At 39.7% G+C, this 13,246-nt stretch overlaps 1 protein-coding gene across 8 annotated transcripts in view; it reads left to right on the forward strand.

Annotated features, from left to right (window-relative positions):
* LOC134537832 (FAD-dependent oxidoreductase domain-containing protein 1-like) overlaps positions 1–11,464 on the forward strand; it is a 53,868-nt gene extending 42,404 nt beyond the window's left edge. For all 8 annotated transcript variants that reach the window (XM_063378690.1, XM_063378688.1, XM_063378686.1 and 5 more), the window contains one exon: positions 11,069–11,464. In XM_063378690.1, the coding sequence (XP_063234760.1) occupies positions 11,069–11,208 (140 nt within the window). In that variant the 3' untranslated portion in view covers positions 11,209–11,464. The remainder of the gene's footprint in view (positions 1–11,068) is intronic.
* The last annotated feature ends 1,782 nt before the right edge of the window (positions 11,465–13,246 follow it).

Raw genomic sequence — 13,246 nt, forward strand, 5'->3', positions numbered from 1 at the left:
GTTTGCGCCACTATTCTCGCTTGGTGCTGGCCATAGATGCTACTAGCGAAGTGCACATTCTTCCTGATACTATACATTTCTATGGTGCGATAAAGTTATTTTCTTACGTTTGCAAAGGTAAACAATGAAGGTTTTTCAAAATAAAAGCATTAAAACGTAGTTTATTTGGAGGAATATAACAAAAAAAATTGTGAATTTTAGGACTTTTCCGCTTCGTAAAACGTATGAAACGGGAAAATAATGATTTTATTTTATAAGTTTATGTTCCGGGAAAGTAAACCATTGTAAATATAGCAGGACCAAAATTAATCGGCGTATGACACGGGAAAATGTATGAAACGGGAACGTATCATCGAGGTTCTACTGTACATGTGAAGTTTTAACCATTGTCTACTTATTGCACGTTATTTATAGCAGGGAGAAGTAATAAAACTGAAGGACTGGTCACGAAAGTCATGGAAAATTTCCAAAATAAACAGCAGCGGTGCTGGATGTCAAGAAATCTTAATTTTCAGCTGCATTTTGTGTCGTGAGGCCTGAATAGTTGGAGATGGCACTTCAATCATGGAGGAATCACCTCTGAATGTATTTTAGTTTTTTTACCTACAAATTGGTACATGCTGCAAATAAAAAATGTACAGTTATATTTATTTATTTATTTATTTATTTATTTATTTATTTAAAAAAGGCCCCCACTTTTATGTGAAATGTTCAAATAAATGTTCTAAGATCCAGAAACTGTCCTGAAATTGTTTCACCAGTTAGTAGTACACACTCTGAAAGAAGCACTGCTTCGTCGAGCATTACTAGATGATGCAATATATTGAGGTTGGCATATGAGTCATATATGAAAGAGAGTATGATTCATAAAACTGTATGAAAAAGAGTATGATTTCCTAGCAAACTGGATTGAAGATGATAGAAAAGGTCATTTTTCATGCCAACATTGTGTGTGCTTTTTAGCAGACGTGCACTCTTTAAACGTACATTACATGTATAAAGCCTTATCAGTTACATAACAGTTCCAATCCATTATTAACATCTTCAATGGTTCTCTTCCCAGTAAAGCACATTTGTCTTATAACGTGGGTATCTTCAATGGTTCTCTTCCCAGTAAAGCACATTTGTCTTATAACGTGGGTTTCTGACCTGAGAATTGTTTGACTGTTTTAAATAAGTGAACAAACAATAAGAATTTTTTTAAAAAAGGCAATAGAAAACACTTTTTTTACACTTTTAAGTTACCTTTAGGTATTTAATACCATTTCCATGAAATACCAGTTTGTTTATTTAGTGATAGCAATTATAATTTAGTATTAAAATATTAGTCAAACAATCATGGATACCGTATAAACCCACGTACCACCCGCCCCCGGGTAAGACCCGCACCCTTGTTTTTAGAATGCCATGGTGGGAAAAAAATTTTATTGCAAATTTGCACGGGAAAAAAATTATAATTTAGTCGTGATTTCTTTTACTTAAAATACCGAGGCTGTAATAAGTGGCATAGTACTTTTTTGGTTAGTCTTTATGATTTGTTACAGTTTGAGTGTTAAATGTGTACAGAAGGCAGGCAACTGCAATGTGGCAACATCGTGCGAGTAGAACGTGGCATCGGCGCGCACGATCGATAACAACATGCCGTGTGTGCGCGTGACCTTGCCCAGCTCCTAGCTGTTTACAGTTACAATCTTCCGTGTCCATTATCGTGCACTGGGCAATGACCTCGTTCAAACAAATAAACGATAAAGCACGCGAGTCCTAGCCACGCATAATAAAAACTATTTTTATTACATGCATAATAAAAAAACATTTCCGTGCTTACAGCGTACCTGAATTGCCATCTGTCCTGTATGTAGTCGTAGAGTTTTTCCTCTATCTCCGGAAACTTTGCTACCGCACCATGGAACGCCCGTCTATCGCCACTGGCCGAAAGCAGTTTGTCTTTACTTTTCCTCCAATCCCTCACACATGATTCGTCGACATCATATTTTCACCCAGCAGCACAGTTACCGATTTCTTCCGCTTCACTGATTATTTTTAATTTTTCCACAACTGTGAAAGAATGCAACTTTTTACGATTCATTACAATACTTATTTTTTTATTTGTAGCCAAGATTGTTTTTATGTTCATATTCAAATTAGAACAAAATGAAAAAACTTTACTATTGTTACGATTTGCCTCGGGGGTTCGTAAAGGATAGCCCAATTAAAGATTTATATCACACACAGTTTTATTTATTACCACTACTTGTCACTTACAAATAATCTTCTAAGATGGCAAATAATTAACTACACTTAAAGAAATGTCAATTCCCCAGTCACTCGTTTCACACACCTCGCTGGGCCGCACTACCGGCGCAACTCTGACCGCAGCACCCCTCGTGGGTCACCGCCGCGGGACTCCGTCGCCGCACTCCACCGCTGCCGTCACACTCTTCGCCGAGATCCCACACGACGACTCGCTCGCAACTTCACTCGGGACTCCACCGCGCCCGCGACTCTATCGCCCGGAAACTCCACCGCGGGAAAACTCCCGACTCCACTGAACTCTCACTCCCTGCCCTGGAACCTTCGTCCAAGGACTTCGCCACTCTGCCGCACCCGCGGCACTATCACCCGGAAACTCCGCCGCGGGAGAACTCCCCACTCGGACTCTGACTGACTCGAAGGTCGGCCCAACCTCCTTATATAGCCCTTGGGTTCCCGTCCAGAACAATCGGGCATGTCTCCGAATTATCGCGCGACCTTCGCCGTCGAAATGTCCAGAAACGCGTCGTGAGTCCTGTCGAAGGATGCGGCGGCTGCTCAAAGAACGCCGATGAACGCAACAAGCATCGGGTTCCCACAAAACGCGCCGATAAACATGTCTGAGTCCTTTTATTCCGCAGTGCGGCCTCTTTTAAGTAACTCGATCTGAGGCAGGTGCGCACTGCGACTGTCAGGATGTCGCGCGATAGTATGACATGAGATACCAGGGAGAGGATGCAGGTGGAAGGGGGCGCAGACAGGCCGAACGAGCGCGGCGATGCCAAGCACTGCAGCCAAGCGCGATCGTAACATTGCCCCCTCCTTAAACCTGTTCGTCCCGAACAGGTAATGCATCTCCTTCTGGAGGTCCCCATGCTACTCGAAGTTTAGGCCTCCTGCCTTTCCTCCATCGCGAGCTGTACAGTCTCACCAGATAACCCTCTCTCGCAGTAGATGTTGCTTCTCTCGTCACCCAGTGACACTTCTGCATTGCTGATGCCCAATGTTTTTCAGTCAGCCGCCCGAGCCAGGCCGACCGTTGTCTTGGGCGGGCCCGATATTAATGAGAGTCTTGCTCATTGCCTTCCAATGGTTTTTGTTTCTTCCCTTTTTCTCTCTATTTTTTCTCTCCTAACTACTCGTTCACACAGCATATCTTCCCAGCTCTTCTTCGTCTCTTCTTGGTTCCTCATACCCTCTTCGTTCTTCTGAATATCTTCTGGACTGCACTCAGTTACTCCTTGCACCATCTTCATCACTCTTTGTGTTTTCATTGTCTCTTCTCGGTCTTCCTTCCCCTGTTCTTGGTCTTTCTTCATCTCTTCTTGGTCTTCCTGCATCTTTTCTTAGTATTTCTTCGTTTCTTTGCGCTTCTCTATCTCTTCTTGACTCATGTTCATCTCTCCTTGGCTCTTCTTCAGTTCTTCTTGGCATTTTACCCACTCTCTTTGGTTTATCTTCATTTCTTCTTGTTCAATATTCCACACTTTGTAACCCATCTTCACTACTTCTGTGCTTTTCTTCAGCTCTTCTTTCATATTCAATTCCTGGTTGTTTTCCTCGCTGTTCTCTTCACTGTTCTCTTCTTGGCTGGTCTCAATTTGGCTGGTCTCCTCTTGGCTGGTCACCTCTTGGCTAGTCTCCTCTTGGCTAGTCTCCTCTTGGCTAGTCTCCTCTTGGTTAGTCTCATCTTGGCTGGTCTTCTCTTCGCCGGTCTTCTCTTCGCTGGTCTTCACTTCGCTGGTCTTCTCTTCTCTGTTCTTCTCTTCTCTGTTCTTCTCTTCTCTGCTCATCTTCACTTCGGTCTTCATTTCATTATTTACTTCTTCCTGGCCATTCTTCATTTCATCCTGACCATTTATTTCTTCCTGTCCCTTCTTCATTTCCTCTAGGTTATTATTGGACTCACTCTTCTTTTCTTCACGGTGGTTCTTCCTCTCCTTCCTTCCACTCTTCATTTCTTCCGTAAAGTTCTCGATTTTGGTTACCAATTCTTCCGTATAGTTCTTCCAAATTGCTCTTATTTCTTCCAGGGCAACCCTTATCTCTTTGTATTGTTCGACAGTAAATCCTTCAGTAGCCATCTCTCTCTAAAGCAATTACTAATTAAACAACCTAAATAATTATTTTTTTTAATACTGTTCTTAATTTTAAATGACCTAGCCGAACCTTCTAATTAAACTAACAATAACTCTATTATATTCAAAACTATCACTGACTACAATAAACTCTAACTCTAGAAAAATCCAAATTCACTAAAGTTCTAAACACTAACTATATTCTCGTAAACTAAATTCTATTCTTAACTTTCCTTATAATAAAACTGAATCCTAAATCTATTAATTAGGGCTATCCCACTTCTGACACCAAAATGTTACGATTTGCCTCGGGGGTTCGTAAAGGATAGCCCATTTAAGGCCGTTCAAGGGACTCGGACAAGTTGTTAAAGGCAATTTAATATAAGCGTTTGTCATACATATGCAACAAGTATGCATTTGGTGCATGTATAGTAACATTTCGGAACCAAAACTGCTGTAATTATAATTTTTATTACAAATTTTATATCGTAAATGATTTCATACAATTAGAGGTAATTTTTTTTTTTTTTAGTAATGACTAAGGATAAATTGTTTTGAAATGTTTTCAATATCATTCTCAGAAATTTTCAATTGGTTAGAGCAAGGAGATTTATTTCTACAATATTAAGCATTATTAACATTTGAACAGAAAAAAAGTAGGGTTGTAGTCTACAAACAAAATAAAATTAGTTTAGGGATATTATGGATTCATACTTTCAGAGGCTATAGCCTAGACTGTTTACTTTATGCTGATATTTGGTTTATATATTTACGATGAAAAATACAGTAATGGGGTATGAATAACTGTAGACGCGTGTTGCTCCCGCGGGAGATACCGACTTCGTCTTTCTTTCCAGCGCGACCCTCGTCTCCGCGTGACCGTTCGCTGGCACTCAAGGCGTCATTTTTTGTAACTACGTCGAGGAGCTCTAACCAGCCGCGCCGCGTACGGCAAAGAAACATTTTCGCGCGCATTTTGTGTTTCTGATTACTTTCGTAAGTGAATTTGTTATTCGTGTAACTTCCGTGCTTCATGCCGAAGTCTAAACCACCACCGAGCCTCTCTCATAAATAAATAATAGTTTAAAAAACTAAAAAACACGCTTTATATAGAAAATCAAACTAAAAAAATAGAAAATAAATTTTAATAAATTTGAATTAAGAAAAGTGTAAAAAATGTTAATAAATATAAATTAATAATAGTGTATGTAAGAAAAAATGTATTTTATTTAAAAAAAAAAAAAAGCGTGGGGTGCTTTTTGAGATATCATCGAAATGATAATCCTACTCATAAATGTCAATAAAATATTTATAACTATTGACACCATGCACCCCACGCTTTTTTTTTTTTTAATAAAATACATTTTTTTCTTACATACACTATTATTAATTTATATTTATTAACATTATTTGCACTATTCTTAAATCAAATTTATTAAAATTCATTTTCGTTTTTTTTAGTTTGGTTTTCTATATAAAGCGTGTTTTTTTTAGTTTTTTAAACTATTATTTATTCACGAGAGCGGCTCTGTGGTAAGGCAACTCCAGAGACAGCTGATAGCGCTGCAGTGTTGCCAACGTACTTGCTTCTCAATACTCTTGCTCCGCAGGCAGAAGTGCGACGTGTGCGCCAAGGCTAGGTTCACCGTTGCCCCTATCAAAGGGGTCGCAATGTCACAGCTACATCTCTCGCAGGGCCGGTAGCAGCGGGGCACAACAAACTAGCTCATTGAGAAACCGCAGCACTTGTAGAACTAGTGAATTATAGTTGTTTTCAGTTTAAAACTATGAGTATTGTAAGCTTGTTCGTAGTTTAAGTATAAGTTATTTTTTTTTAATTTAATGTTCATGGATTTCGTGCTACGATTTAGAATATTATTTAAAGAAGAAAAAAATCGTTATACGGTAATGCAAACGGTTTTATGAGACATGAAACTTCCTAGTTCGTAGTTCCACTGTGACTGCATTTATGTACCTACGTCTAACGATGTTTAAATGTACATATATGATTTAGAAAAATTTTCGGTAGGTTACTCTTTGCTCAATAATTACACAAATCATAAAACGACGGGGGGAAAAAGTTGTAATGAACATCTGCGAGCTAGTTTTTTGAATGTTGGCTTACTGAATTTATTCGCTGCGCCAACTTGATATTTTCTGTCACGAGGTTAAAAATATATATATATTTTTTATGTTTATGGTGCTAAGAGCTTGCCCCAGCAATGATAGTTATAGGCTATGGGCGTGACTTGCATTACAAGCACAGCGCGTCCCCAGAAAGTCATGGCCTGAATTTTATCTCGTATTTACAGATGCTTGTTGTTAAAACAGCAACGAATATCACAAAAGAGGAGCAATTGTCGGTATTTCTTTCGTTGGAAGTTGAACCTAGAATTTTAGTATTAGCTAGCCTGTTAATATTTGAAGCACATGCATGTACGTAACTTCAGTACCTATGAACGTACATTACTTATCTATGCTATGTTAAATACACAATATAATCCATATTATGAAAATTATAGTAACACGTAACGCACAAGAAAATAGAATACTAGTATTTTAAATAACATTTTTCCGTCGGTGCTTATTCTTCTTCCTAAATTATTTACAAAATTATTATCGTTCACGGCACCTACTCTCTTCTCCACACGTGTCTCTTTGAAATATTTTCGTGTATTTTTCAGTTGAACCAGGATATCATAAAACTTGCCTTTCTTTCCAAACAATATTGTCTTGTCTCTTATTGAATCTGTGTCCAAAGAGTAGTTACTTCCGAATAGTGCTCGCAGAGATCCTTTAGCCCTCGAGATCTCTGAAAAGGAGGTTGCTGCCATCTCTGATAAGTTGCCAAATTCTCTGAAGATGCAGATGCATCATTTCGCATGCGCAAATAAATGGTGAGAAACTCGCTTCCTCTACTGCGCCTATGTGTTCTACAGCAACTAGTGTTCATCGCCATTTTTGTTTTGATCTATACATAAAATTCATTATAGAAATATATACGTTCATGACTTATCAACTCTTGACGATATTTTGCAAGACTAGTTGTCTTATTCAAATAATACAGTTTTATTATTCAAATAAATACGGACCACCTAATTTGTACCATAAACGAAGAACTAAAATTGGCATGACACAATGAAAACGTTACAGTACACAACTTCAACGTATTTAATACACATTTATGAATTTAAAATGATTTGTGTTTTTTTAACCTAACTCAGGATTCTCTAGTTACTAATCTATCTGTGGAATTTGTCAAAGAGATTGTTTGCTATGGGCAATAACCATAATTTTTTGTATGTCCATGAGTCTGGGCATGGTGGGAAATTTGCCCGAAATCGATTGCCCCCCCTCCAGTAGCGGATCCAGAGGGGGGGCTAAGGGGCTCAAGCCCCCTCCAAAAGCATTTGGGTCCACTATTGTTTTAGTGTTTGCCTTGATAAAGCCTAGCCTCAGCTGGGTCAAGCCCCTCCCAAACCAAAATCCTGGATCCGCCACTGCCCCCCTCAATTGGAAGGGGGTTCAAAACCCCAAAAAAATTTTAAATTTCAAAAATTGATTTTAACCTACTTCTAATTGTTGTTACACAGAGATATGGGCATTATATGACTGTTGGACAAAAAATATAATTAAATTTTTAGTTTATTCAATGATAAAAGCTATTTTTTAGTTTTTTAATTATAAGTTTATTTTTAAATACCAGAATACTTAAATCCTGATAGTCTGTATGGGCAACTAGTCTTTTGGTGCCAAAATTGCATGTTTAAGTCACAGTTGAACATTCGCCAACACCAAATCCTAATTCAAACTAAGCAATTTACTGAATAGATACAGTGCCCAACAAAATGAGCCTCGACAAAAATATATTGCAAATAAATTTACTTGAACATGCAAAGTTTTACAACTAAAGAAATGTACAGAAAATTCACAAATAAAGATACGTTGTCATTTCATGCAGTCCATGTCGCATATGTCTTGCTGTTAATGTCAATTTTTGTTTTGTATTTCCCCACAATTGTCAAATTAATAATTTGTAATTCTATCGCACAACTATCAGATCTTTAACAACAAATGACTTGAATAAATCATTATCACAGACGAGCTGTTAATGTGAAGTGTAGTTTATTCAAGCAAATGTAAAAACCATACCGGTACTTCCACAGCCATGGAGAAAGATTTGATATGCGAAGGGTTTATTCTGGGGGACTTTCATTGTGCAATTACAAGGAAACAATCGCTAGCGCAGACATTACTTATCGCTGTCTAATGTGCAATATAATAATTAGGTACTAAGTTTTAATGCGTTCTTCTTTACCTCATACATACTGTGCGTGTATCAATCCTCTTACTTGGAAGAATTTGTTTCATTTTAAATGTTAAAAGTTAATGTAATCACTTTAAATAAAATTCTTCAACTTGCTTTTTAACGTTATAAGACTATATCATACGGGCAATGCCCTAAACAAAGTGTGCTCTTAAATATCCAACAGTACATAATTTTACCCACTATTAATTTCTTCATAAGAGCAGTCATTTGTAGAAGATAAAAAAAAGGCTACATTAAGTGTGTTAGCATATTTTAGAATGTTTAAACCATATTGCAATGTATTATCTTGCAAACGGTTTCCAATTACAAGGAAACAATCGCTATCGCTGTCTGTGCAATTTAATAATTATGTATTAAGTTTTAGTGAGGTCTTCTTTACCTCATACATTTGCCATATAATTCACACACATATCATTCCAAATAGTTTGATTTTCTTTTCATACGTTAACGGAATATCTTTTAGACCAACAGAAACTGTGATATTAAAAGTATGGAGATAATTCTCTCATATTGCGCATCCACAAGTGAAATATATAATGTTATATCTATTGATGTTAAGACAAAAAAAGATAACAGCAATTTTAATAATTTGGATCATGTTTAGCAGCAAGGCTACAACATATCCAAATATTTTCAGACATAATTTTTAGATAATATTTAGGTTTAAAAATCTTTTAAATGGTTTTGTTATAGTAATGAATATTTTTGATTTTCAAACCATATTTGTTCCAACTGTTGCGCTGACTGTGGTTGTTATAAAAAAAAAACCTTGCAGACAAAAGTACTACTTTCTCAGTAATATAACTAATAAAGATATTCATTGCTTCAAAAATCTGGCGAAGAGACAAAAATTTAGCCAAATAATGTTTTCAAGTTATTTTTATATATGTAGATGAAGCGTCAGAGAATCTACAGATAATTCGTTGTGAAAGTAAGGCATTATCTGCGAGCCTTGCCACTGGCAAATATAAATCTGCGGTCCTTGCTGACGTCACGCACCGAACCCGACAACGGACACCCTACACCCGGCGAGGAGTGAGATCTGAGCGGTCTGCCACTTCCTCCCCCCACCCCATACAACGCGCCCGGCGAGGAATGAGATCTGAGCTGTCTGCCACTTCCTCCCCCAGCCCCCTGGGATGGCCCACAAGCCGGCGCGACTACCTGCTGCAAACAGTTAGCCATTCCTCCGCTAGGAGAGCCAGGGGAGATTTTCTTTCGCGCGTCGCCCTACCCGCTGTACGGAGCCAAGCGACACAACCTTCCCCTTTGAAGCCTTCCTCTCGACTGAATACCCAGCGGCGCGACCCTGAGTCTTATACAGCGCTCTTAGGGGGTTCACTGATCAGTTTTTATTCTATTGTGAGTGATGTATCAGTTTAAAGTCATTCCGAAGTGGGGACGATTTTTTGACCACTTGAACAGCCTTAAAGATTTATATCACACACAGTTTTATTTATTACCACTACTTGTCACTTACAAATAATCTTCTAAGATGGCAAATAATTAACTGCACTTAAAGAAATGTCAATTCCCCAGTCACTCGTTTCACACACCTCGCTGGGCCGCACTTCCGGCGCAACTCTGACCGCAGCACCCCTCGTGGGTCACCGCCGCGGGACTCCGTCGCCGCACTCCGCCGCTGCCGTCACACTCTTCGCCGAGATCCCACACGACGACTCGCTCGCATCTTCACTCGGGACTCCGCCGCACCCGCGACTCTATCGCCCGGAAACTCCACCGCGGGAAAACTCCCGACTCCACTGAACTCTCTCACTCCCTGCCCTGGAACCTTCGTCCAAGGACTTCGCCACTCTGCCGCACCCGCGGCACTATCACCCGGAAACTCCGCCGCGGGAGAACTCCCCACTCGGACTCTGACTGACTCGAAGGTCGGCCCAACCTCCTTATATAGCCCTTGGGTTCCCGTCCAGAACAATCTGGTATGTCTCCGAATTATCGCGCGACCTTCGCCGTCGAAATGTCCAGAAACGCGTCGTGAGTCCTGTCGAAGGACGCGGCGGCTGCTCAAAGAACGCCGATAAACGCAACAAGCATCGGGTTCCCACAAAACGCGCCGATAAACATGTCTGAGTCCTTTTATTCCGCAGTGCGGCCTCTTTTAAGTAACTCGATCTGAGGCAGGTGCGCACTGCGACTGTCAGGATGTCGCGCGATAGTATGACACGAGATACCAGGAAGAGGATGCAGGTGGAAGGGGGCGCAGACAGGCCGAACGAGCGCGGCGATGCCAAGCACTGCAGCCAAGCGCGATCGTAACAGTATTTTCACATAGGGCTGAAGTTCATTCATGTTCAGTAGAGTGGTACTTGTTTTGCAGATGTGAAGATTGCGTTTTGTTCAGTCCTCGCAGCTGTGCAGAGAGAGAACCGAGTGTGTTGTGTTTCAGGTCTGCAGCAGTCTGCCGCCGCTGGTCGCGCCGTCATGGAATTGATTTTAGACGGCGGCTTCCAGACAATCGACCTTACACGCTTCGGATTTGAGAGACTCATCAAACAAGAAAGGGTCCTGGAGACGAACATCATCTAGAGTCACTTCTGGTGGGAGACTGACTTTAGAAACAGTTGAGCACTTTGTTAATAGATTGTGAATAATAAAGTTTGTACTGAATATACACTACAATGTTGGTCACCATGTGACTATTAGAAGATACTTCGTGTCTTCAGCGTGATCCTCGTTTCCTTTCAAAATTAAAAACTGGGTGTGTACTTGTGCATTTAATCATTATAATGTGAGTGTATTAGCAGGAATAGTAACAATTATAGAAAATTACATAACAGGTAAATTTGATTTTTTTTTGTAACAACACCAATTTCTTTTGGTTAACAAAGCTACCTGTATATTTTAATACTTGAAAACTTCTCCTCTTCTAGCCAAACTACTCTGCCCTTCTGAAGAATGTGAATTGGCAGATAGTGCTAAAGGTGACCAGGGCAGGCATGCGTAGCATACGTAGCTACAATAGCAAGTTCCATTGTTTTTTGGCGAATTTCGGAAGCCTGCAATGGTGGCAGGAACTCTTGAAGACACCCACTCACATTTCTGCATTCTTGGGGAAATACCAGCCTCTGCCAGAGCACAGCCACCGCAGGGTCGGCCATGTTGCCACACATGCACCGAGGCTGCTGCAGATGGTGGCAAGACTGCTTGCACGACACAAACGGAATGTGTATGAGTGTTGAAGGTATTTGGCACTTGTCAGCATTAATAGTTGTATTATTTAATACTTTAGCAAACATATTTTATGTGTACACTTAAGTAATTTCCGTCGGGAAAAAAATCAGTTATATATTATTTTCGTGATAAATAATAAAGTTGCCATTTTTTTTTACTTTTTTTTATATAAAGTAATAACCAAATTTAAAAAAAAACCTGTGAAACCTCATTTTAAAGTTTCAAGTGCTGAATTAACAAATAGCATACTCAAAGTAATCCTTAAAGACGTTCTTTACCAATTTCACATTTACTTTTTCAACAAAAACACCATTTAAAATCTTTATAACTGTGCCGAAAGATATAGTGATAAATTACAAATGTTGTTTAAAAAATTGTACTAGACTTTTAAAATTCACTGCAATAGTCATTTTTGTCTGGAAAGATGTCATTGCAGTTAGACGAGGTAGTTGGTTACCATCGTCGATTGACTCTTAGGGCACCACCACATGGAAGGACACGCGGACCGGACCGAGACTTCATTACCGTGACGTGATGCGAGTTGCCCCGATATGTGCGACCAAAGGACGAGGCCTTCTCTGTGCATCAAGCGACTCATTATTACAGAAAGCGTTCAACCAGTGCGCTCATGGGTTCTTTAGGCATCCCAAACTCCTCAGCCTCTGCATCATCAAACAGGTGGTGTTCAAAAGATACACTGAGTTAACTGGCATTGGTTTTATTCATCACAACTCTCGTACATTAAAAAGTTGTGTTTCATTACAATTGAAAGAAAACTTTTCAAAAAGCAAAATGCACAGAATTTGAATACTTTGAGGTCCAGGACACCACATGGCTTGGATTGAATTCAGCGGGCATTGATTAAGTTCAAAAATCTGTACACAGAAAATAAAAATAGGTACTTGGATAAAACAAGTCTACCGCTCAAAGTAGGCCCAGAAGAAATAAAAGACGATAGGGATATAATCATTAAAACGTACAATGGATGCTCACAGATCAGTGAAAGACGATTTGAGGTGCGATGAGCATTCTACCTTTGGGTGGTGCTCTCAAGAGATTGGGCGGAGCGTAGCGCACAACGGTCGCAGGAAGGAGTCTGGCCACCCGTCATCTGAAATACTATTCTTTGAGCATTATTTGGACACCCGCTTCTTTCATTTCTGCGAGCATTTGTTGGTTTACTGAATGACGCACCACAGTATTTTCACTGGCGCAATGAATGTTCGTAGTTCTTTGAAGTCTGCACTGTTGCTGATGAAACTTAGGTAGCCTGCGATGTACAAGAGTAGTGGATCATACCCGAACACACCAGAAGAATTCACTTCGGCCAATGTTGGGATTTTGTTTACTTTTTGTAAATGTTGCGCGGGAATTTGAGTAAGTCTGTAAGCAC

Source organism: Bacillus rossius, chromosome 12, assembly GCF_032445375.1.
Source record: "Bacillus rossius redtenbacheri isolate Brsri chromosome 12, Brsri_v3, whole genome shotgun sequence".
Lineage (NCBI taxonomy): Eukaryota > Metazoa > Arthropoda > Insecta > Phasmatodea > Bacillidae > Bacillus > Bacillus rossius.